Source organism: Pongo pygmaeus, chromosome 13, assembly GCF_028885625.2.
Source record: "Pongo pygmaeus isolate AG05252 chromosome 13, NHGRI_mPonPyg2-v2.0_pri, whole genome shotgun sequence".
NCBI classification, from domain to species: Eukaryota; Metazoa; Chordata; class Mammalia; order Primates; family Hominidae; genus Pongo; species Pongo pygmaeus.
The window spans coordinates 124,543,265-124,568,148 of record NC_072386.2 but is presented as its reverse complement, the minus strand read 5'-3'; the positions used below and the strand labels follow the sequence as shown (position 1 = coordinate 124,568,148).

The window sequence follows — 24,884 nt, the reverse complement described above, 5'->3', positions numbered from 1 at the left end:
TCATCCATCCACCTACCCACTCACCCACCTATCCATTCATCCATCTACACACCCACTTATCCACTCAGCCATCCATTTATCCCTCCATCCACCCATCCATTCATCCACCCACCCACCCACCCACCCATCCATCCATCCACCCACCCACCCACGCACCCACCCAGCTAGCCACTCAGCCGTCCATTCGTCCTTCCATCCACCCATCCATCCATCTATACATCCACCCACCCACTTACCCACGCACCCATACATCCATCCACCCACCAACTCATTCATCCGTCTAGCCACCCGCCCACCCATGCATGCATGCATCCATCCATCCACCCACCCACCCACCCACTTACCCACCCATCCATTCATCCATCCACCCACCCACCCATCCATGCACCCACTCAGCCAGCCAGCCAACAATCCATCCCCTGCCATCTATCCTCCACCCACTCATCCATCCATGTACTCATCCATGCTTTTCTAGCACCAGGCACTGTGCTAGGCAGAGGCAGACCCAGGCTGAGAGAATGATCAAGTCTTCCCAAATGCAGTAGGGCTTGGATTCAGCCCTGAAGGATGCTAGCACTTGGGTGAATGGTGGGAGGGCAGGGGACTAAAGGCAGAGAGCAGAGCAGGTGCAAAGGTCAGAGGTAGCATGGGCATGGAGGGCTGTGGGGAGAGTGGAGTGAAAGGAGACTGGGGCCTGGTGAAGCCTCCTCTATTCTGCGTATTCCTGCCCCAGCGGCCGGGCGCTGAGGCCCTGCACGGTCCCTGACAGGCTGCCTCCCTCTCCTGCTCTTCCCCTTCTGGCAGAGCCGTTGTTGGGCTGTGGCAGAAATTAATTGGATTTGCAACTCCATTCTCAAGGGGATTTGTGGCCTCAAATAGGGATCTTAGAATAAAAGTAGTAAAGATTTTATGGGCAGCAGTATAATTCTTTGGACTTTAACATTCCTGCTTTTATCTCCTCTGGGTTGGGCAGGTAAAGGAGATGACAGGAGGGGTTGAACAAGACACCAAATGAGATGCAGGGAAGGGAAAATTATGACAACCATAGCTCAAGGTCAGGTTTTTTAAAAGGTTTTTTTTTTTTTTAATTTATTTTTTTGAGATGGAGTCTTACTCTGTCACCCAGGCTGGAGTGCAGTGGCGTGATCTCGGCTCACTGCAACCTCCACCTCCCGGGTTCAAGCGATTCTCCTGCCTCAGCCTCCCGAGTAGCTGGGATTACAGGCGCCCGCCACCGCGCCCGGCTAATTTTTTTGTGTTTTTAGTAGAGACGGGGTTTCACCATATTGGTCAGGTTGGTCTCGAACTCCTGACCTCAGGTGATCTGCCCGCCTCGGGCCTCCCAAAGTCCTGGGATTACAGGTGTGAGCCACCATGCCCGGCCGACAAAAGGTTTTGAAGTGACTGTTGTGCCTCATTTTAGTGGGCACTCACTTTCTGTGTTAGGAAACAAGATTCCAAAATCATCATGGCGAGTGGGGCTCTTAGGCCCTAACGAGGCATCAGATGGCAGTTTTCTTGGGTAGCGGAAAGTGCCCTGAATGAGGATGATACTAGGAATACTAAATCACAGCTGCCATTGTTGGGCCCCACTAAGTACAGAGCATTCTGCTGTCCTACAGCTGCTCTTCCCAGCAGCCCTCTGAGAAGGCACTATTGCTTCCATTTTCCAGGAGGAGAAGGCTGACACTCAGAGAGGTTAAGTAGGTTTTCCAAGGTCACAGGGAGCAGGGGGTGAGCCTAGGGTTCACACCTGGGTTTGCCCAGCTCCAAAGCCTTTCTGCTCCTTTGCTGACCCAGGCTCAGCTCTCCTGGCAGGGCAGGTGGGTTCTGTCTGAGTTCCAGGACTGATGGAGGAGTAGAGCCCTGTGTTAAGAACCCTGCGCTGGGCTTCAGGGATAGGAGAGCTTTGATTGATGAGTGATGTCTGCCTGGGCACAGGAAAAGTGAGAGGCACATGTGTGTGCTCACTCACTGTTAGGGTGGGTTTCCTTACAAAGTGTGAATGCATCTCTCGATCGGCTTAGCAGGGCGGGTTCTAGAAGTACAGTCCCCGAATGGCTGTCCTGTTGATAATCCAGGGTTCGATGGGATGCCCTGTTTCCCTAAGCTGTCGCCCACACTCAGTGATCAAATTTGAACAAGATCACAACCTCAGGAGTTTGGTATTTTCTCTTCCCTCTCTACATTCTGCATGAGAAAGCACGTTAATAGTTTGCCACGATGTCATTTTATACATAACATACTTTTATAGGAGATGAGTGGGGTTTAAAATTTTTTAACTTATGATGAGGACACATTTTCATAATGAGAATTTTGATTCTATTTTTCTTTATTATGGAAGTCATACCAATCATCACTGAAAATTTAGAAAAAGCAGAAATGACTGACGAGGTTGGAGACAGGGATGGTTGGATGTAAGCGAGGGGCTAGCATGGGAGCGGTGACGGCCCTGGGCTGGTCCTGGCAGCGGGGTTTCAAGCCTCCATCTCTGGGTCCTGAAGTCACATCTCAGCCTGGCAGAGCCTCCCTGGCTCCTGGCCCCCCATGTGCTCCTGCACTTTCTGGGGTCACCTGCGTGTGGGCCAGTCCCTCCAGGTTGTGGCTCCTCAGCCCCACCCCCATCACCTGGGCGGGATCTGTGTCAGCGTGGGACTCTGCATATCACGGGAGGAGATGGATTCCTTGAGGGGCTTCTTGGCCGTGAATGGCGCTGTGTCAGCGACAGAGCCCTGATGGTGAGGATGTCGTGGCAGCCTCAGCTCTGCCTGTGACCCAGGGACACACGCCTCCACTGGGGGATGCTGCTGTATGGTGATGGGTGGAAGGAGGGAGAGTGGCTGGGAGGAGAGAGCTGAGCTCACCCACGCAGAGGTCAGGCCTGGCCGTGCTGCGCCCTTGGACACGGGCTTTTACCAGGAAGCCACAGGGGCACGCTGACCAATGGCCCGGTCCCTGCAGGTCTGTGACAGAGCCAGGTAGGACCCAGGCCTCCAGCTCACAGATCAGCGGACTCCCCCTGCCCTCCCACAGGAGCACAGGTCCCCGGCCTCCGGGTGGGGTGGGACTGCCAGGATGGACCGCATCCCTGCTGGATCTCGGGCTGAGCAAATGTCAGCCTGACCCCAGGTGAGGAAGCAATCCCAGCTGGCATCTGGGCCCAGGCAGCCCCTCCAGCTGGGATCTCCTGTCCCATCCTTAGTGACAGGTTTCCTACCAGAACACGCACCCTGGGGCTACAGGGGGATGTTTGGTTTAATTAAGGGGCCTTTCGGGTCTCCTCTAGAGATGAGTGGATTTGGCCCATAGCGTTGAGCCAGCTGCAGCCCCCTCTCCTGGTGTTTGATCTGCCTCTCCTGCCTCTCCTCCCTCCCCACCCCTCCCTCCCCTCTGCCTCTCCCCCCTCCCTGAGGCTGGCCTGACATTTCAGCTCTGAGTAGTTGGCCTGTGCTGGCCTGGGCTCGCCTTGTGCAGGGAGGCCTGTAGACTCGGGGCCACACCCATCTGTCTGTCTGCAGCGGATGGAGCAGAGCGATGTTTTGGGTCCTGGGGGAGGAAAAACCGCTTCCTTCCACCCCTCCAGGTTCTTGAGCTGGTTTATGAATTAAATTGACATAAGACAGATGAGCAGGAGAAAAACAATTATAATTATGTACATATGCATGAGAGTTCCACAAAAATGAGACTCAAGAAGAGCCCAGATGATTAAAGTTTATGTGTGTATATATTTCTATACCATCATGAACTGCAGAAAGGCACCAGGGTTGGGGCGTCTGGGGGGCGGAGTGTGAGGGGGAGCACCGCCGCATTCCTTCTGGGGAGTCCCCATGGGGCTTCTGCTCCCTTTGTAGGAGGGGAGGCTGCGGATCCAGGCAGAAGGTCCGAGGGCTTTTCATTTTCGGGACTCTCTTCCTGACCTCAAGCCAGTGGCTGGTGGGTGGGGTGGGTGAGCCCCTACCCTCGGTGCCTCAGAAATCACCCCTCCCTTCCGGAGTCCCCTCCTGCTTCCTCTCCTGCAGGGACTGAGCTGGCAGCCCTCCCACCTGCTCACCAGGAGGTGTGCGAGGAGCCTCGTCTCCACTGTGAACCCCCTGGAAGTGGGAGGGCGAGTAAAGGGGAAGGCAGGTCGGCGGGCAGATGAACGCTTTCTGTAGCCCTGACCTGGGCCTCTCATCTTCCCACTGGACACCCGGAGCCCAGAGTGGGCATGACACATTCCTTGTCCCCTGGTGAGCTGGGCATGGGTCTCCTCTTGCCCTATGGCCCAGTTGGCTCGTCCTGTGACTCCGATCAGTGTCCGCGCACCCCGTGTCCTTCCAGAGAGTGGACAAGAGCCCCTTTGCTCCTGGCTGGGCCACACTGGGGTCTGCTGTGGGGTCCAGCTGGGGTCCCACTGGCCGGCAGTGCCAGGACCTGCTCACCTCCCTCTCGTCTTCTCTTCTGCAGGCCTTTTCCCTCAGAGGAGACCGCAGAGAATGACGATGACGTCTACCGCAGCCTGGAGGAGCTGGCCGAGTAAGGCGGGGGGATGGGAGGAGGGATGGAGAGGAGGGATGGGAGGAGGGATGGAGAGGAGGGATGGAGAGGAGGGAGGGGAGGAGGGATGGAGAGGAGGGAGGGGAGGAGGGAGGGGAGGAGGGATGGAGAGGAGGGAGGGGAGGAGAGATGGAGGGGGGAGGGGAGGAGGGATGGGAGGGGGAGGGGAGGGGGGAGGGGAGGAGGGATGGGAGGGGGGAGGGGAGGAGGGATGGGAGGGGGGAGGGGAGGGGGGAGGGGAGGGGAGGGGGAGGAGAGGGGGATGGGAGGGGGAGGGGAGGAGGGATGGAGGGGGGAGGGGAAGAGGGATGGAGGGGGGAGGGGAGGAGGGAGGGGAGGAGGGAGGGGAGGAGGGAGGGGCGGGGAGGTTCCTGGTGGTGTCCAGGGAGTCAGGAGGAAACATGGAGGCCACAGTGCAGGCAGAGCTGGCCCTTGGCTCTTCCCACCTGGGCATCTCCTCATGATGGGTCACGGCGGCGTGGGTTCCCATGCTGAGTGGGAAGGCAGGCATCTATCTGAGAGGCCTCAGAGATGAGCAGATCTTCATATCCCTTGTACATTCTAGAAGGCTGCCCAGCCAGTCTAATGGCTGGCCCGGGTGTTGGCTCGTTGCTCTAGCAGGGTCCTCTATGAGGGCTTGTCTCTGCGAAGCTGTGGGGCAGAGAGGGGGCCTGGCCATGCTCCCCAAGCCGAGTCCTGGGATGCCGTGTCGTGAGGGGGGAGCGGTGCTGCCAGAAGCAGAGGCCCCTGGAGCGCAGGCTCAGGGCACAGGAGTGTGTGGGCTCGGGGTTAACACGTGGCCCGGCAGGCACTGCCCTGCCCTGGTGGACCCGCCTCTGCTCTTCTCCGTGTCCACCTCATTCCTCTCTCTGAGAGGCCTCTGCTCCACCCAGGCGCTGCCCAAGCCTGGCCACAGCATCAGGGCTGCAGCCCTATCGGGACCGTGGGAATCTGTGGCCAGGGTGGGATCACGTGGCCTGCTCTGGGAGGAGGGGGGTAGGAGGAAGGGGCCTTACCTGCAGGCGAGGGACCTGGGCTGAGACCGAGCATCCTTGCCGGGGGCTCACGGCCTGGCTCATCCACCGCCCTCCCAGGCCAGTGGGAGATGGTGCCTTCGGGCGTCCTTGCTGCCTGGGGGCCTCTGGAGCTGTTTGACAGCAGCTTGTGTGTTCTTAGCTCAACTACGGTTTCTTCTGGGAAGACTCTTAGTGTTTCTCTCTCCCTTCGTCTTAGAGCACAGACTGAGAATGACAACCGGGAGAGGAATAAGAGGGGGAGCTGCGTGTGTTGAGCACCTGCTGTGTATGCTGGGGCTGTCCCTGTCTTACTGCTCAGCCCACATCCAGGGCTGCCTTTAGCTTGCAGGGCCCAGGAAAATACTTTCTGCAGGATCCCTGTGTATATGCACAATTCAAGTCATCCCCAAATCAGCATGCGGCACCACGCTGGCGGCCCAGTCTCATGCACTTCTGTAAAAGAAATTCCTCACCCACCAGCTGGAGTAGCTGCCACCAGCCCGTCCCTTTGATGCTGGGCTGGCCACGGGGTCCTTGGGAAATCCCACTGGCTGGACTCCCAGAGCTCCTCTGGACATCCGGTCGGCCCCATGTGGGTCTGAGGGTTGTAGAGCATCCTAAAGGGGAGAGGTGGGCACAGGGGCCACGCAGGTCACAGCCAGGCCTGGGGCGCCCACCTGGAGGCCACTGTCCACCCTGACCAGCCTCAGGAATCTGAGGGAGACTTCGAAAATTCCAAAAAAAAATGCTCACTCCTGGAATCGCAGCATTTTTTTGGGAGGCTGAGGCGGGCGGATCACCTGAGGTCAGGAGTCGGAGACCAGTCTGGCCAACATGGTGAAACCCTGTCTCTACTAAAAATATGAAAATTAGCCAGGTGTAATGGTGTGCACCTGTAATCCCAGCTACTTGGGAGGCTGAGGCAGGAGAAGCACTTGAACTCAGGAGGTGGAGGTTACAGTGAGCCAAGATTGTGCCACTGTGCTTCAGCCTGGGCGACAAGAGTGAAACTCCATCCGGGGGAAAAAAAAAAAAGAAAATTCCAAAAACGGCTCACTCCAGCATGCAGGCTCCTGAGACTGACTGAGGGACTGTCCATCTCAACCCTGTAAGGGGGGAGGAAACTGAGGCTCAGAGAGGGCAGGGCTTCTGGCTGGTGGCATGGCCAGAGGGAAGTCCCTGAGGGATAAGGCCCCAGCCCCCAGCAGAGTCTGCAGCCACCCTACTTGCTATGCTCAGAGTTGGAACATACCCCCCCCCGTACCCTTCCCGGCATTCCCTGCCTTGGAAATCCTCTGCCACATCCAGGCCAAGGTGTCTCCCACTGTGTGAAGCCTCTTTTGCTCCATCCTGGCCAGCGCCCCCTCAGCACCCATGCCTCTGTTGGGCCTCTGGGCTGCTCAAGGGGTGCACTGTGATTAGGGGGTTAAATGCTTGTCCCCTGCCTATCAGAGGGTCAGACCCTGCATCTTCTTCCTGTCCTCTCCTGGTCCAGCTCTAGCAGGGCAAGCCTTCTGCACATGGTAGGACGCCTGTACCCACAGGACAATGACAGCAACAGTGGGCGGTGCTTATGAGCTTTTTTGGGGCTGGGCACCGCTGGGCTTCATTCCCTCACATCCCCCACCCTCAATTGCTCTGTGAGGTCTGTTCTGTGGTTGTCCTCATTTTACAGATAAGGAAACTGAGGTCCAGAGAGGGGACACCACTGGCCCATGTCACCCAGCTAGTAAGTGGCAGAGCCACGATTTGACCCTAACCCCCCACCACACAGAGCCTGTGCCCCCTAGAGCCTGGGGAGCTCCTGGCCGGTGTGAGGGCAAGTTCCTGACCTGCTGTTTCTCCTAAGTTACCAACCTGAGGTTGGGATTCCGTGCTCTGCAGGAACATGCCTCAGGGTTTCTGGACAGTCAGCACAGGAGGGCTCCGGGACGATGGGGACCACATCGGCCTTGTGTGGCCAGGAACTGGCATGAAATGCCCACTCCGTAGGAGCCTCCTGGGTGTTCAGCCCAGGACACTTCCTGAACTACAGCTCCCACATGGCCAGGCCTGCCCCTGCTGGTTTATAGTGCACATTCAATTTAGAGGATTTCTGCCTGGAGAGTCAGGCTAGATCCCAGGTTTCTTTTTCTTTTTTTTTTTTTCTTTTTTTGAGACGGAGTTTTGCTCTTGTCACCCAGGCTGGAGTGCAGTGGCACGATCTCAGCTCACTGCAACCTCCACCTCCAGGGTTCAAGTGATTCTCCTGCCTCAGCCTCCCCAGTAGCTGGTATTACAGGCATGCACCACCACGCCTGGCTAATTTTTGTATTTTTAGTAGAGATGGGGTTTCACCATGTTGGCCAGGCTGGTCTTGGGCTCCTGACCTCAGTTGATCCACCTGCCTCGGCCTCCCACAGTGCTGGGATTGCAGGCGTGAGCCACCGCGCCCGGCCAGGTTGCCCATTTTCCATCTTTCTCTGCCCATCCTGATTGTGACTGATCTCTTGAACCAAAATACAAGGTGGAATTCCTCTCACCCAGAAAAGCAGCTCTGGGGAACATGTGGCTTTGCACCGTCCAATAATGTTATTCCCTGACATTAAGACTGAGCCTCCTTAATCCAATGAGCTCTTTATGACTGCAGTTATTGCAAACGTAAATCATGAGTTCTAAGGAAGGGGAATGCATTTGAATCTTTAACTTGCAATTTGGTCCCAGTGGCTCAAGTTTAATAAATTTTTTATGTTGTTTTCCCCCTCCTCCTTTCACTGAAAGGCAAGATTTCCTATCCTTTCTCTGTGGACTTGGTGTGGATATTTAGCCATTATGGCAATTTACAAGACACAAGCACATGCCATTTCTTACCTGGATCCTACTTGGGGAGAGAATGTAGTTGTGAATTTTCAAAGCTGGAGCTGGGGAAATGGTCTAATCAGAAGCCAGGTCTATTAGTATTATAGTTTAAAGATTGCTTGAATTGTAAAGGAAAGAGGTTTAGTTGACTCAGTTCCACAGGGCTGGGGAGGCCCCAGGAAACTTACAGTCATGGCGGAAGGGGAAGCAAACACGCTCTTCTTCACATGGCAGCAGCAAGGAGAAGTGCAGAGCAAAAGGGGGAAAGCCCCTTATAAAACCATCAGATCTCGTGAGAACTCACTCACTATCACAAGAACAGTATGAGGGATATGAGGGTCACCGCCTCCATGATTCAATGACCTCCCTCCAGGTCCCTCCCACAACACGTGGGGATTATGGGAACTACAGTTCAAGATGAGATTTGGGTGGGGACACAGCCAGACCATATCAGCAGGCACAGGAGTGAGGAGAGGGAAGGGACATTTGGAGCAGAACGCACCTGTTCTTTGCTTTGGGCCCATAGCCAGATGCCCAACATGAGGGTCACCTTGAGTGTCTAAAGGACTCCCCTGGCTGCCCAGACCCCAGGCACTCTGCAGCTGTTTGGGGAAAGTCAAAGACTGGCTCACAGATGCAGCTTGTCTCCCAGGGAACCTGGAAATGTGGTTTTAGGAGACCAGCGAGGGGCACCGTGTGAGTGCCTGTGTGCTTTCATTCATTCACACGATCATCGTTCATTCCATCATCAGCTGGTTCCTAAACACTCTGTGTGTGTCAGGCTTGGGACCAGGAGCTGGAAACACATTAAGATGAAGACACATTTCCTGCCTCCCAAGACCCAGGCCCCATGGGGAGTGTGGAAGCCGAAGGACAGTTTCAGGGCAGCGTGGTGGGATTACAGCGGAGCCATGTCAAAAAATAAGAAGGGACAAACTAAATTAATCTTAAGAATGTATTTTATAGGCTGGGCATAGTGGCTTACACCTGTAATCCCAGCACTTCACATTGGGATTGCTTGAGGCCAGAAGTTCGAGACCAGCCTGGGCAACATAGATCCTGTCACTGCACTCCAGCCTGAGCGACAGAGCAAGCCCTCATCTCTTAAAAAAAAATGTATGTTAGTTTTAACCCAGCATATTCAAAATATTATCTGGGTCACCTTGTGATCAGTGTCACAGATCATCCTTGGGCAGCCTACGTTTTGTGGTGCTTGCGCTGAGTCCTCTGATCTGGCATATGGAGCTTGCACTTGGGCACAGATCACTGCAGCTTGTCATGTTGTGAGCCGGACAGCCACACGTGGCCAGTGGCTCTGTGCCGGGTAGCACAGGTCTTAGATCCAGAACATCTTTCTGGGAGCTGGAGCCAGTCCCCTGCGTGGGCACGTGTAACACTGAAGTTATTTTCTCAAGTGCTCTAAGCTCGCTTTTGAGAGCTTTGAATAATGCATAATCAAATAATAAGAGCAGCTGGTTGAAAAAATTAACACAAAATATTGCCACTTAAAAATGCTTTATCAAGCAAAATAAGCCCAAATGGAGGGCCTGTTTTTAAATTGCTCTAATAATCAGTACCTTGCATTTGCATAATGGCTTTTCCTTGGCAGGCACTGCACTTCCCTTTTCGTTCCTGCCCTACTCTTGGGGGCCCAGGGCTAGATGCCTGCACTGGGGGGCTCCCAGCCTGGAGTCCGGAGGCAGATTTGTACGCAGAAGAGTGACATGCACAAGATGGCTGGCTGTGGGAGCAGAGTGGGGCTGGCGGAGTGCTGGGTCAGAAAGCAAGGAAGGCTTCTCAGAAGAGGTGACAGCCGGGCCTCAGCACCCAAGGAGGAGTTTGCTGAAGACCGGGACAGTATCCCAGCAGGAGGAGTTGGGCAGGGTGTGGGAGGCGAGGCTGGAGGGCAAGGTGGGGCTCCCCATCTGGAGGCGTGGCTGAGGGTTGTTCCAGCACAAGTCCAGCATAGTATGCTATTGTGGGACAAGGCTTGGTGTTTGTAAGGAATCAGAATTATGGAAGTTCCCCAGGGACTCACAGGGAGGATCACCTTTCCCCCAGGAAGGCACAGGGCCCACATCAAAATGCCTGCCGTGACCCCAACTTGGTGGCACTGCAGTGACAGTGTTTCTCCGCGCGGTAGAAGGACACCTTGGGTCAGCCTGTGCTGGCTACAGGGGGCAGCGCTGCTGGGTGTCCAGGAAGGTGGCCGCATGCCGGCAATGCCCGTGCTCAGTGGTCAGCCTCAGTGGTAGGTGGTGATGCCCCCACTCAGTGGTCAGCCTCGGTGGGCACAGCGGTAGGTGGCACATTGGCTTCTTCCTTCCAGCTTTGAGAAGCATCTCTCTGATTGCTCTGGCCTGGAGTTCCAGGGCCCTCTGTCCCCCTCCTGGCACTGCAGCCAGCGTTCCTGATTCCCATTTTCCGTTCACTGAGGCTGGGCGTGGTCCGCTGCAGTCTGTAGGGGGCCCTGGGAATGCTTCCAGGCCTCGATGGAGGAGGATTTGGAAAGGGCACCCGGATTGGGTGCCACAGAGCGCCGTGATGAGTGCGTCTTGCGAGGACACTGGTGCCGCTGTGGCAGGGTTGCCCTTGCCTGTCTGTGAAGCAGGCTGCACACCCCAGTCCCCAGCAGGGCCAGGCCGCCTGCCTCTGCCCTCCCTCCCGTGGTGCAGGCAGGTCAGAGGCCCCCGAGAATTCTTAGGGGAATTGAAGGGACACGGGAGAAATCTGAAAGCTCTCACTCGGGACAGATGAGAGGCCAAAGGAAGGACGTGGACATGAGACCGAGATTTATTTAGCCACCGCTTCATCCTGTGTGGCTGGGGGAGGGGTGGTTGGAGCTGGAGCCTCTTCCCGGGGTGTGCTGCTAGATGTTTGATGGCCAGCTGGTAAACATGCCCCACCAGGAGCATCCTTGTCTGCAGAGCAGGGTCCTGCGACCTCACAGGCTGCTGTGGGAAGGCACCCCGCTACTCCAGTGGCTGTATGAAGAGGGAGTGATCCCAGACACAGCCAGGCTCTGTCAGGTACTGCATGTCCTCCTGGCTTCTCCCCAGAGAGCATCTGAGCAGGAGCATCCTTGAAGGGAGAGCTGTCCCTGAGTACCAGCCAGGAGGGAGATTCTGGGGTCAGGGCTCTGGGCGAGGGCTTGGATGTGAGGCTGCAGCTGCTGGCTGCTTTAGTGTGGCGGGTCACCAGGGCCCGAGGTCTAGCTGGCCTTTCCTTTCCTTTCAAGGGGCTGCTTCTCTGGGCAAGTTAAATGCCACTCAGGGCCTCAGTTTCCCAGTCTCTGAAACGAAAGCATCCACCCAGATGGTCTGTGAATCCCACTGAGCTCGACGAATCCACAATTTTATGATTTAGGAGCCTGCTTTGCATAACACTGGTTTCACTTTCCTGGGAGTTGAAGTGATTTTCAGGATTAAACAAATGTGATGGTGACACGGCAGGGAATGTAATTGATCCGCGAATGTGGAGCTGCATGCTTTATTGCATCGTAAACTGACTGCAGCTTTAAATGTGCCGTGTTAGCGTCGTTGGGATAATTTTTTAGAGTGCATAAAATGTAGAAGGAGTTTCTGGTGTCAAGGAGGTTTGGATGTCTTCTTTCTACCTGGGGAGTGAGTGGGAGCTGCCTGCTGGCAGCGACCTGGGAGGGGAGAGGCCACGCTTCTCCCATTGGATCCTGCCCTGGGGCCTTGGACACTGTGCTGTGCCCTTTGTCTGCAGGGGTACAAGGAGTGAGGAACAAATCACTGTCCTCTGTGGCCCACCCTCTCCGCCATTGTCCTCACCCGGCCCACCTCTCCCAAAGGAAGTTTGTTTAGATACCATCTCCTGAGCTCATGTTGTTCATCTTCACTCCGGGAGGTCTGCGTTGTGGAGGACGCGTGAGTGTGGAGCCCGAGTTGAGCTGGGAGAGGCTGAGTTTGGGATGCCTTATGTTCACCCCAGAGGATTGTTTTTCCAAAGGCGACAAGTTTGAAAGCAGACTCCACGAAAACGGCCCCACGAGAAACAAGCAAATGAATCCAGCCCTGTCAGACAGCCCCCGGCCCCAGGCACATGCAAAGCCTGCCCTGGTCTGAAGGAGGCCGGAATGAAGCCCGCTTCCCCAGCGGAGGTGTTGACAGGCGTCCCCCCGTCCCTCCCTGGTGGCCCAAGGCTCGTGCGGGGATGGAGGGGAGGCTGGAGGGACAGAAGACAGGTGGGGTTTCTTAAGGTGGGTGATGGCCGGGACAGAAAGGCCTTTGCCCCCCTGCCCCCTCCCCGCCAGGTCCTTCATCGACAAGGACACCTGGCTGGACCGTGGCATCGTCTGCTTGGAGCTGCCTCCGTGCTGGCCGTGGTGCCTCATTTGCACAACAGACCCTTTAAGACTGCGTGCTCCGCCCCACGTGGGCTTTTCCTTGGCCGTGTGTGGCTCCCTCAAATGCTGCCAAGGGTCTGTTGCTCCTTGGTGTGACTCTGTGCAGCCAGGCCTCTGTGGGGACTGGCAGAATGGAGTGAATGAAGCCAGCGTCCCCAGAGGGTGCCTCTGTCAAGATGCTTCCAGTTGCATCTCGCTGAGCACTGCAGGCCGGGCCCTGAGCCCTCTCGCTGGACAGGAAGGAGACGGGACTCTGAGAGAGGAAGGCACCTGGTCAGGGTCGCACAGAACTAACTAGGGGGCAGTGCTGCAATTTGAGCCCAGCTCTGTCTCTCCAAGGGTCATTGTCAGACCACCCCTCCCTAACCCCAGGGGTGGCTAAAAGAGCCCTCCCTGCCCCACAGACCTGGGACCTGGGACCCTGTTTGGGCCCCTGCACTTCTCACTCTTGAGGCTCCTCTACCTCCCACATGTGCTATCCAGGCAGCAGCCTCTGGGGGCAGACCCTGCAGGAGGGCAGGAAGGCTTCCTGGAGGAGGTGTTCATTTTGAAGAGTGTGTAGGATTTGCCAAAGTGTGATTTAGGAAACCTGCTCTTCCCCCCTGTGCCAGGCCAGTCACTGCCTTGTTTTGGACTGGAGTTTTAAGAGTGTCTGGGTCTCTTCTGTGTCTGTTCTCAGGAACTGAGGGCCGTTTTGGGCTGGGGTTTTAGGAGGGTCCCGGTCTCTGCTGTGTCTGTTCTCGGGAACTGAGGGCCGGTGGACCTGGTTCGGTGGGGATCCTGTGTAGGCAGTCCAGCCTTTCTCGCTCCTGTGGTCTAGACAAGCCCAGTCCCCGTCGGGAGGTGGCTGCGGGACTGCTGGGTGGGGGCTCCCTGTCCTCACCTTCCCTGTTAACGGAGCCATCAGCACTTCCCCGTGGGGCTGGCTGTGGAGGATGCAGCTGGTAGAGATGAGAGCCCCACACTTTCAGGGGCCCTCCCTGCCCCCCTCGGACATCTTGTTGGCCCCTTGGTACTCTGGCACCACAGTGGGCCCCAGCTGTCTCCAGAGGCCCTGCTGCCACGTGGCTGGGGGCTTCAGTGACCTCGAAACCCCGCTCCCCGACCCCCACCACTGAGGGAGAGGCCATTTGTTCCTTCTCAGTGGGAGATCGTAGGGGAGCCCTCTGACGCACGCAGAGCAGGTGCGCGTGACCACCCAGCCCGCTCCACATTCCCGTGTGTGTGTGAGCAGGTATGGCCTGGGACTTCCAGGGGTTTTCATTTTTAATACCTCGTTAAACTCGAGTGCTTTCAGGACTGATTCAGTCACAGCAACTCTCTGGTCTCATTTAATGCCGTCTCTGCAGAGGGAGGGGACTGGCGCAGAAGGGACAGCTTTAAAGACATACACATTCATCTTGCCGTTTTCCAGGAAGGGGTAGGCAGCTGGGCTGCGGCCCGAATGAGAGGGCTGTGCTGTGTCTGATGAAGGTCCCTCCCCCTCTAAATCGCCCTCCTCGTGCTGTTCTGGAACCCCAGGAAGAGGAAGACTTCTCCCTTTTGACGTTATTTCCCTTGTTTTCAGCATAGATCTGACTGACACACAGTGGCACTTAAGAAATATTGTTCAAAATGAACAAGCGTCACATGCTGGGTTTTATTGTAAAAGTCCCATCAGGTACATAGTATCTCCTATATTGATTGCCCAACTCCTATTCATTCTACAAAACCCAACCTGCAGGTCACCTTCTCTAAGAAGCAGCCCCCAACCCTACCAGGCTGAATTGAAGTTCACCTTCACCAGATGCTTAGAAAGGACAGTAGGACAGTCTCTGCCACCAACTTTCCCTTGTCTTCCTGCTTCTGTTTCTCACTGCCAAGATAAACACTCCATAAGGGTCATTGGTAAAGGAGCAGAGCACAGAGAGGACACCTAACTAGGCCTGGGCCTAGTGCTCTGTGGTACGAGGAAGGGTTGGGGGTAATGAGGTCTGGAGAGCATTCACGATTCCTGTACTGGAGGATCTGAGCCATAGGTCTGTACGCTGTTCGACAATCCCTGCTCCTGTCCCCTGAGAGCGAGGCCCCGGGCTTTGCCGCTTCATCTCAGCCCTCACAGCTCTGCAAGGTGGGTGCTCCAGCCCCCACTTTGCAGTTGCACAAATTAAGGCTCAGAGAGGGTAGGTGACTTGCCGGAGGTCACACAGCATGCTTCACATGGCAAAGGGGGAAATGAAACCCTGTGCTGTGGCCGGGGACATTCCCCTGGGCCCAGTCCTTGTGACCTGGCCCCCGGGGCTGTTCTTTTTTGGTTCCTGAATATTTTTAGATGGTGGGAGGCTCTTTTACTGCTTAGAAAGAAGCCCCCCAAAAGAGGGAGTTATGGCCAGGAGGGACAGTCCGGTGGACGGGTCTCCTTCCGGGAATCCGGTAGCCGGGTCCTGTGCAGGTGCCCGCCTACGTGGCTTGGCGAGCTGGGTGACTCTCATGCCCTCTCTGAGCCCTGGTTTCCCCACCTATAGAAAAAGCAAGGCCTCCCTCCCTCATGGGTCGTGGCGAGGGTCTGCCAGGGCGTGTGGGAACAAGCTCCCTGATGTGTAAAGTGGTTCTTGTCTGTCTATCTGTCCGTCTCTCCTTCCCCACATGCACACCATCCACTTACCAGCCGGCTTCTTCAGAGGCTTGATGCGCCTTCTCTCCGCCGCCCCCACCCCAGTCCCCTGGGGATGAAGCACCCTGCGGTGTGGACCGAGGTCAGGAAACATCCGACTCGGTTTCCTAGTAACACACTAATGGCAGCTTGGTACCCTGCTTGGCGGCATCAGACAGCCCGGGGCCAGTGTGGCGCATCCCATCCTGTCAGCAACACTATTTTATGTCCGCCGTAAACATACAGGCTCACCAGGGGCAGAAAGCAGAGTTTGTTGGTTTTCTTTGATTTTCTGTGGGCGGCAGGGGCAACGGCCTCTGAGCAGCTGCATTTCTGTAACAGAATCGGGGCAGGCAGGCGAGGCTGTTGGGCTGGGGCCTCGGGGTCTCGGGCAGAAGGTGAAGGTGGCAGGTTTTGCCGTCCCTGGAGGGCTACAGCCGTGCTCGGGGCCCCTCCTGGAAGATTTCAGGCTATCGTGAGGACAAAAATAATGATCAGGATTTAGCATCTGTCAGCGCAGCTGACTCCCAGAAAACAGCAGGAGTGAAAGGATGAGGAGGGGTGGTCACTGGCCCGGGGTGGAGGGAGCTGGGGTGGAGGGAGCTGGGCTGGGGCCCAGGTCTGGCCGTGGAGGCCCATTCACGTCTGGGCTTCCACATTCCTGCCTGGCCATCTCGGGCCTCCTCATGGGCCACTGGACAGAGAAGAATGATCCCTGAAACCCACAAAAGCAACACAGCTAAGCAGGAACTAATGCAGCACCAATCCCCCCATCCAACTTTCTAGTCTCCTAGGTTTTAAAAAATCTGTCATTTTTAATGCTGACCACACTATGTGTTGAGACCGGCCCCTGTGCTAAATGCCGTCTCATTGAATGAGCCCCTCCTCTCGCCCTCTGGGGTGATGGGCCATGCTCCCACTTATTGAGCACCTACTGTATGCTCAGCCTCTACTGGTCTTGTACATGATGGCTGATCCTTGCAACTGTCACCCTCCCGTTGCAGATGGGAAACTGAAGCTTAGGTTATCCTGGACACAGTTACAGAGCTAGAAACAGGAAGGGCTACAAAGACAACCCTAGTTTGCCTCGCTGCCTCCCCTCCAGGGGCTCAGGAGTGACAGTCAAGTTCCTGCCAACAAGAGACCCACTGCTGCCCGCCTGTTCCGAAGTGATGAGGACTGGCCAGCTCTGTGGACCAGACACTAGTGTGGCATGGGTGTGGAGTTTTTCCATGAAGTGTAGCCTCTGATGACATGGAGCCTCCACACACTTCTTTCTAGCCAAGACACTGATGTGAAAAGGATCAGTGTGTGACACAGCAACCTGCCACAAAGCCACGGGAGAGTGATGTAATTGTGCCACGGAGATTCCGGAGCCACCTGCAGACGTGGCAGGGCCTTGGGGTGCTTTTCAAGGAGTGTGGGAGTGTGGGATGGGTCCAGAGGGAAGGCACGACAGCCCGGCCCCTCCCCTGTGGGATTGCGTGGAGGGCCACGTGGGGCTGGCTCTGGTTCCACGTGTGCCAAGTCTTAGCTGAGTTCTCCTCAAGCTCATGTCTAGTGAGAACGCTGAGGTGAGGGTCCTTACACAATGGGACCCTCCTCCCCTGTCACTGCCCTGCACTCCCAGGAGACTTCAGACCCCTCAGTGGGTCTCATGGTATACCCCTCTCCCAGCCCAGCCCCTGAGGGTTCCCTCTTCCTCCCAGTGGACAGCTGTGGCCCTCAGGTACACTGGGCCTGCTGGTCATGACGCAAGTGAACCTGCCTTCCAGGTGACTAAGACTGGCCATGTGTCACCTCCTTGTGCAAGAAACTTATTTATGGAGGCCGGGCGCGGTGGCTCACGCCTGTAATCCCAGCAGTTTGGGAGGCCGAGGCGGGCGGATCACGAGGTCAGGAGATCGAGACCATCCTGGCTAACACAGTGAAACTCTGTTTCTACTAAAAATACAAAAAAAAAATTAGCCGGGCATGGTGGCGGGTGCCTGTAGTCCCAGCTACTCGAGAGGCTGAGGCAGGAGAATGGCGTGAACCCCGGGGGCGGAGCCTGCAGTGAGCCGAGATTGCGCCACTGCACTCCAGCCTGGGCGACATCGAGACTCCGTCTCAAAAAAAAAAGAAACTTGTTTATGGAGAAGATGGCACCTTTGCCAAGAAGCCAGGTAGCAGTGGCATTTCCACGTCGGTGATGGCCAAAGGAAAGGAGCTATTAGGGAGCAGAGCTTGTTACCCAAGTGACACCACAGTGGCGCCTGCCTCTAGGCTCTGTTCCGTACCTGGGAGATTTCCTGGTGCCAGGATTCAGATGCAGCTGCTGCCCAGTCAGTCTCCCCACTTGGACTGTGAGGTCACTGGGACAGATGGCCATTGTCCCCTCTGTCCCGAGGACCCAACATATTTCTGATGCAGAATGGGTCGTAGGAGAAATACTGGTTACACCCATTACATCTGGTAGGTTTTTATCTTAATTACTAAGTTTATATTATTAACATTGTTTTATCAAATACGTTTGATTTTATTTTCCTAATTTAATTTAATTTTTTAAAAAACCACTTCTTTACTGTTCCCTTTATTTCTCCCTCTCTCATAATTTAGAATATGTGTGTCATGAAATTTCAGTTCCACTGTTTTAGAATTTCAAATGGCACACAGGAACCTGTCTCTCCCAGTGTTCATTGACCAGAATACAGATGGTTGGGAGAGCACTTTGGACGAATGAAAAGTGCCATCTGTGTGGCCAGGCTGATGACCAGTGCTCTGGGCTCCACAAGGAGGGCCCGGTAGGAAGGGAGCCTAAGGGTGTGACAGGCAGAACTAGGTGACCCCAGGTTCCGTCCCCCCCAGTATCAACAGGCTTCGGATAACTGACATTGGACGGAAGGGAGAGAAGGGATGTTGTCTGCATGTTTAAGATGATTCTATCCCAGAGATAGATTCCCAAACACAGCTTCTCCTTCAGTGTTTTTGGTTGCTCAGTCTTTTTTTTTTTTGAGACAGAGTCTCTCACTCTGTCTCCCAGGCTGTAGTGCAGTGGTGCAATCTCGGCTTACTTCAAGCTCCGCCTCCCGGGTTCATGCCATTCTCCTGCCTCAGCCTCCCAAGTAGCTGGGACTGCAGGCGCCTGCCACCATGCCCAGCTAAGTTTTTGGTATTTTTTAGTAGAGACAGGGTTTCACCGTGTTAGCCAGGATGGTCTCGATCTCCTGACCTCGCGATCCGCCTGCCTCGGCCTCCCAAAGTGCTGGGATTACAGCTGTGAGGTTGCTTACTTTTAACCTCGGTGCCCTGGGCAAATGACAAGAGGTTAATGGGAAGTGGTGCGTGAAGAATGAGCCTGTGTGAAGGAATGTTCCTCGTAGTCGTGGATTAAAGAAAACAACACAGGTGTGGCCGGGCGCGGTGGCTCACGCCTGTAATCCCAGCATTTTGGGAGGCCGAGGCAGGTGCATTGCTTGAGGCCAGGAGTTCGAGACCACCCTGGCCAACATGGTGAAACCCCGTCTCTAGGAAAAATAAAACAATTAGCTGGGCATCATGGTGAGTGCCTGTAATCCCAGCTACTCGGGAGGCTGAGTATCGTTCATAGCATCTCGGGTCCAAGAAGGAAATCACCAAACACAAGAAACAGGAGAAAGTGAGTCATGCTCAGAAAAGAAGAGTCAATAGAAGCCAGCCCTCAGATGACCCAGATGTTGCAATTAGCGGCTTCCAAGAAGCATAACCAGTGGGATCTCCGTAGATGGGCTGAGGGGATTTATTATGGGAATTGGCTTATGCAATTATGGAGGCCAGAAAGTCCTACCATATGCTGCCTGCAAGCTGGAGACCCAGGAAAGCCAGTGATTTAACTTAAGTCTGAGTCCAAAGGTCAGAGAACCAGGGAGCCAGTGATGTGTCAGCCCAAGGCCGAAGGCCTGAGTCCTGGTGCGGGTTGGGCAGGCGCTGGTGTGTGTTCTGGAGTCTGAAGATCTGACACCCAGGAGTTCTGATGTCTGAGGGCAGGAGACGGTGGATGTCTCAACTTCAGAAGAGAGCAAGTTCGTCGCCCTCCGCCATTTTTTTTTTTTTTTTTTTTTTTTTTTTTTTTTTGAGATGGAGTCTTGCTTTGTCACTCAGGCTGGAGTGCAGTGGCGCGATCTCACCTCACTGCAAGCTCTGCCTCCCAGGTTCACGCCATTCTCCTGCTTCAGCCTCTCGAGTAGCTGGGACTTTAGGCGCCCGCCACCATGCCTGGCTGATTTTTTGTGTCTTTTTTTAGTAGAGATGGGGTTTCACCATGTTAGCCAGGATGGTCTCGATCTCCTGACCTCATGATCCGGCCACCTCGGCCCCCCAAAGTGCTGAGATTACAGGCGTGAGCCACCTCGCCCGGCCGCCCTCTGCCTTTTTTGTTCTACTTGGGCCCTCAATGGATTGGATGACACCTGTCCGCACTGGTGAGGGTAAATCTTTACTTGGTCTTCTGATTCAAATGTCAGTCTCTTCCGGAAACCCCCTGACAGACACACCTAGAAATAACGCTTCACCAGCTCTCTGGGTAGTCCTTAGCCCAGTCAAATTCACATACAAAATCAGCCGTCACAGCAGCTATTATATATACGGTCAAGGACTTAGAGGAAAATGTGCGAAGAATGAATGAACAGATGAGGAACCTCAGCAGGGAAATAGAAACTACTGAAAACTGGCAAATGGAAATCCTAAAACTGAAAAGCACGATATCTGAAATGAACAATCGCTGGATCAGCTTGATTAAAAAGTTGCGCGCGGCAGAGGGAAAAGTCGTTGAACTTCCAAGTAGTTCAGTGGAAGTTATGTACTTTAGTATTTTATTTTTTATTTTTTTGAGACAGAGTTTCACTCTTGTCTCCCAGGCTGGAATGCAATGGTGCAATCTTGGCTCACTGCAAACTGCACCTCCCAGGCTCAAACAATTCTCCTGTCTCAGTCTCCTGAGTATTTTTAGTAGAGATGGGGTTTCACCATATTGGCCAGGCTGGCCTCGAACTCCTGACCTCAGGTGATCCACCCGCCTCGGCCTCCCAAAGTGCTGGGATTACAGGCGTGCGCCACCGTGCCAGGCTGGACGTTACACACTTTAAATAACAGGGAGGAAAGAAGCCTGGAGAGAAGGGACAGAGCCTGAGACATGTGGGATGACGTCAGGACGTCTAACATGGGTGTTATTGCAGTCTCAGAAGAGGAAGAATGAAGGAAGCAGAATAAACGTTGAAAAAGAAAAGGCCCAATTCTTCCTAAATTCCAAAGCCTCTGTCGTAATACTACAAAATGTTTCTGAGAGAAATTAAGGAAGACTTAAATAAAGTATATACTATGTTTATGGATTGGAAGATGTTATCGTTAAGATGGCAGTTCTCCCCAAATTAAACTGTAGACTCAATACAGTGTCTACCATGATCCCAGCAGACATTTTTTAAAAATTGACAAGACGGTTGTAAAGTTTACGTGGAGATGCAGAGGACCTTGGAATAGCCTAATCAGTCTTGTAGAAGAACAAAGCTAGATTTACATTACCTGATTTCAAGAGTTTCTATGAAATTTATCAAGACACAGAAGTGTTAGCATAAAGATAGACAAATAGATGGATGGAATAGAGTAGTTATTCCAAAATAGACTCACCCTTATTTGGTCAATTGGTTTCTGACAGAGATCCAAGCAATCCAATGGTAAGGTTTTTGTTTGTTTGTTTTCTAAGAGTCAGGGTCTCACTCTGTCACCCAGGATGGAGTGCAGTGGCACGATCATAACTTATTGCAGCCTCAAACTCCTGGACTCCAGCAATCCTCCTTCCTCAGCCTCCTTAGTAGCTGGGACGACAGGCATGAGCCACCATGCCCTGCTCGAAAAAGAGGAGTTTTGAGAAATTGTTCTGGAACATGTGGATATTCCTATGGGAAAAAAAGTGAACCCTACTACTTCATACCATGCACATAAATTAAGTTGAGATGAAATCAGAGACCTAAACATAATGGCTAAAACTATGAAGTTCCTATAAGAAAATATATTGTGATTGAAAGACAGCAAAGATTTCTTAGACAAGACACAAGGATTTCTTAGGACACAGGACAGAGCCAGGATGCGACTAAGGAAAGATGTGATAAATTAGGCTTTATTAAATTAAAGGTGAATGCTTGAATATCATTAAGAAAATGAATAGCCAAGCTAGAGACTGGGGGAGGAATCACAAAACATATCTGACTTTTATCCAGAATATGTGAAGAACTCACCGAATTCAGTAAGAAGACAGACAACCAATTTTTAGAAATGGACAAAAGTCTTGAACAGACTCTTCACAAAGGAAGGTATACAGTAAGGACACAGAAGACCCCTCAGCAGTGTTAGCCATCAGGCAAGTGCCAGATAGAACCACAGTTCTGTTTCACTCCACACGCACTCTGGGGGCTGAATGGAAAAAGACCGGCCACAGCAGAAGCTGACGAGGATGTGGAGCAGCAGCTGGGGCTGGTGAGCGCTGCTGGCTGGGGGTGTGGAATGCACCCACTTTAGAAAAGCATTTGTCAGCTGCTTATGCGGTTGAGTCTAGACCTCCCCTTTGACCAGCAGTTCCACTCCTAGTGGAATTTTGTTTCCAAAGGAAAAGAAAGCCTGTGTAACCCCCCACCCACCACACATGCGTGCGCGTGTGCATACACACACACACACACATACACACACACACACACACAACTTGAATGCTCATATAGCAGCGTTTATTCACAATAACCAAAAACCTGGAGGCAACCCAAATGCCTATCAAGAAAGAGAATGGGTAACACGTTGTTATTCATGCCGTGGATTAGTACTCAGCAGTAAACAGGAATGAGCTATACAGATGTGGGCAAGTCAGAAGGGATGTGTCTCAAACTCAAAGATCCGATGTTGAGGGGAAGAAGCCAGGCACAAAAACAAATCTAACGCACAACACCATTGACATTACTACAGACAAGGCTTGTCTAAACGCACGACACCGTTGACATTCTACAGACAAGGCTCGTCTGTGGTGAAGAACAGTCAGAACGGTGGTTGCTGGGGGCGGGAAGGAGACTGATGGGGAAGGGCAGGAGCTCCGGTGAGATGAAAATGCTTTGTGATGTGGGAGGGCATGAGTGACACAGGTGTATCCACTTGTCAGAAAGGTACCACTAAGGGTGTATTTTGATCCCTAAAAAGCTTAGCAAAAATATTGTGAGAACCTTGTGCTTGGCATTTCTCACCAAGCTTCAGAAGCAGCGGGTGCTACATAGACGTGGACTTGTACCTAGATCCGGGCGTGACAGTTCTGACTTCAAGATGGGGCCAGGGAAGAGGGAGGCGGGGGGGGACTCTGCCTTCCACACCCCTTTTCTAGGTCCACCCAGGCTTCAAAGCATCTTTCGAGTCTCATCTGTTCAGGAAGATTCTGACCATCCCAGCCTTCCCTAGCCTCTCCCTCCTTAATATGTTTGGGCTCGGGATGGAGCTCGTGCCTCTTCCATCCCGGGATCAGTGGATCGTATCCTGTATTTCCCGGAATACGCTCAGGCCTTGTCAGAGCTGGGCACGTCGTAGAGTACGCAGTAAATGGCAGTGCAAGGCCACTGCTGTGGGAGGCATGGGTGAAGGATGTGTGTCCATGGCATCTGAGAGAGCTGCAGCAGCCCGGGCTGGGCTTTCCCATCTGCACCATGACAAGCCTGGGAATCCTGGGGGAGAGGAAAAACGTTGCATGTCGTCAGCAGCTGATTCTGGTCGACCCGTGATGGGGGTAGCACGGGGGCCTTTATGAACAGGCTCCTGAGTGGTGGGGGAGAGCCCTGGGCTCTGTTGGGACGCCCCACAGTGTGGCCGTTTGCCATCCCTGCACGGGATGACCTCCAGGCCCCTGTCCAGGTCTGGCTTGCAGCCGTTTTTGATCCATGTCATCAGCTCTTGCAGCATTTAACAGCCAACCCCCCTTCCACCTGGCCTGTTGGAGAAAAGCTGACGTCTGTCTCTAGACAGTCTGAGTGGCCTCATTTGCCCTTGAGTTGTCTCATTCAGCAGCCTGGAAGCTTCCCTGTCTCGCCTCGCCTCCAACTGTCAAGAGTTTTCAACAGAGGCTTTGCCGCCAGCCTCGCTCTGCCGCGTGACGGAAACGGGGTGGCTGGCAGCCGCTGAGAACAATCCCTGCAGTCACTTGCCTGCGTCCCTGGTAGCCTGGTGGGCAGAGAGGTGGGGGCTGTGTCCTTGGGGACAGCATCTGGAGAGGCAGGGGAGGTGATTTGTGTCATCGCTGGTGACAGTTTCTAAGGCAGTCGCCGAACCTGGCTGGGGACAGACCTTTGAGATGGGTTAGTAAGAAAACCTGTGAGCTCACAAACACCCTTCCTGCGTTCATGCCTGTTCCAGGGGGAGCCTCTGTCACCAGAATGTGGGCCCAGCCCGTCTGACGGCTGCCTTTACCCTGACTTCAGCCCTCCTGTATGCTGAGTGACACCCAGATGGACCTCTCACGGTGGAGGGCGGGTGGGGAGAGAGGAGAGGACAGTGAGCGAGGGCCGCAGCCCTGCCCCTTGCTGGCCGTTTAACCTCAGTGTGTTTGTTTTAATCTGCACAATGGCCACAGTGCTGTTACCGCCAAGGAGTCTGTGAGGCCCAAGAGAATAACTGTTTTTCTACAGGCGCTGGCACACAGAGGGGCTTGCCCATGGGTGGGTGGCTCTTTGAATGCTGGTTGGAGGGTTCGATCAGCCCGGTCTGTCCAGGGCCATCTGCCCTCTGCCAGCTTTGCTCCTCTGGCTGGCTTTCATCCTCCTCACTCACAACTGTAGCGGTGCAGAAAATGAAGTACCCGGAGCGACAGCTTCCTCTGCCTCCTTTGCCCGCCTGCCTGCGGGAGGCTCCACAAGGCAGGAGCTGGGCTCGCCCCCGGCTTCCCCTCTAGAGAGGCACAGATGCTTCGCCCACAGACGGACGCCGTGTGGCTTGTGCATTGCAGCGTGTCCTCCAGGGAAGGTGCTGAGGGCCTTCCTCGAATGCACACGGGCCCTCCCTCTCTCAAGTAGACCTTGAATGGTCCTCCCCAACCCAAGCCTTAAAAGGCGACAGCTGATATTCAAAGGCGAGGTTTGGGATGAGGCCGTGGCATACAGCGTGGCTGGGGAGCCCGTTCCTGAGTGCCGCAGGGATTGTTCCTGCCCTGGCTTCCGTCCCTGCCTCGCCTCCCTGCGTGCTGGCCGTGGTGGCAGTGGAAGGGGGGTGCTCTGCATTTATTTCCGTCCTTCTCGCAGTGAACTTTGCCACCCACTTGGAGCCCGGGATGTGAGATGCGTCCTTGTGCAGGGGTGAGGGCTTGCAGGGCTGAATACACAACCGGTCTGGGCCTGGGGTAGCTCCTGCCCCTCCACCCCCAGGTGCAGTGAGCCCCCAGCGGGGCCTGTGGGAACAGGGAGTGGTTGGATTGGCTCAGTTGCTGATTCAGTGAAAGACTTGCTGAGCCCCAGCAGGTCAG

The 24,884-nt window shown here is 54.5% G+C and overlaps 1 protein-coding gene across 2 annotated transcripts in view; it reads left to right on the top strand.

Moving 5' to 3' along the window:
• The window catches only part of VAV2 (vav guanine nucleotide exchange factor 2), a 230,501-nt gene that overhangs the window by 154,780 nt on the left and 50,837 nt on the right, over nt 1-24,884 (top strand). For both annotated transcript variants that reach the window (XM_054500142.2, XM_054500139.2), the window contains exon 4: nt 4,447-4,515. In XM_054500142.2, the coding sequence (XP_054356117.1) occupies nt 4,447-4,515 (69 nt within the window). The remainder of the gene's footprint in view (nt 1-4,446; nt 4,516-24,884) is intronic.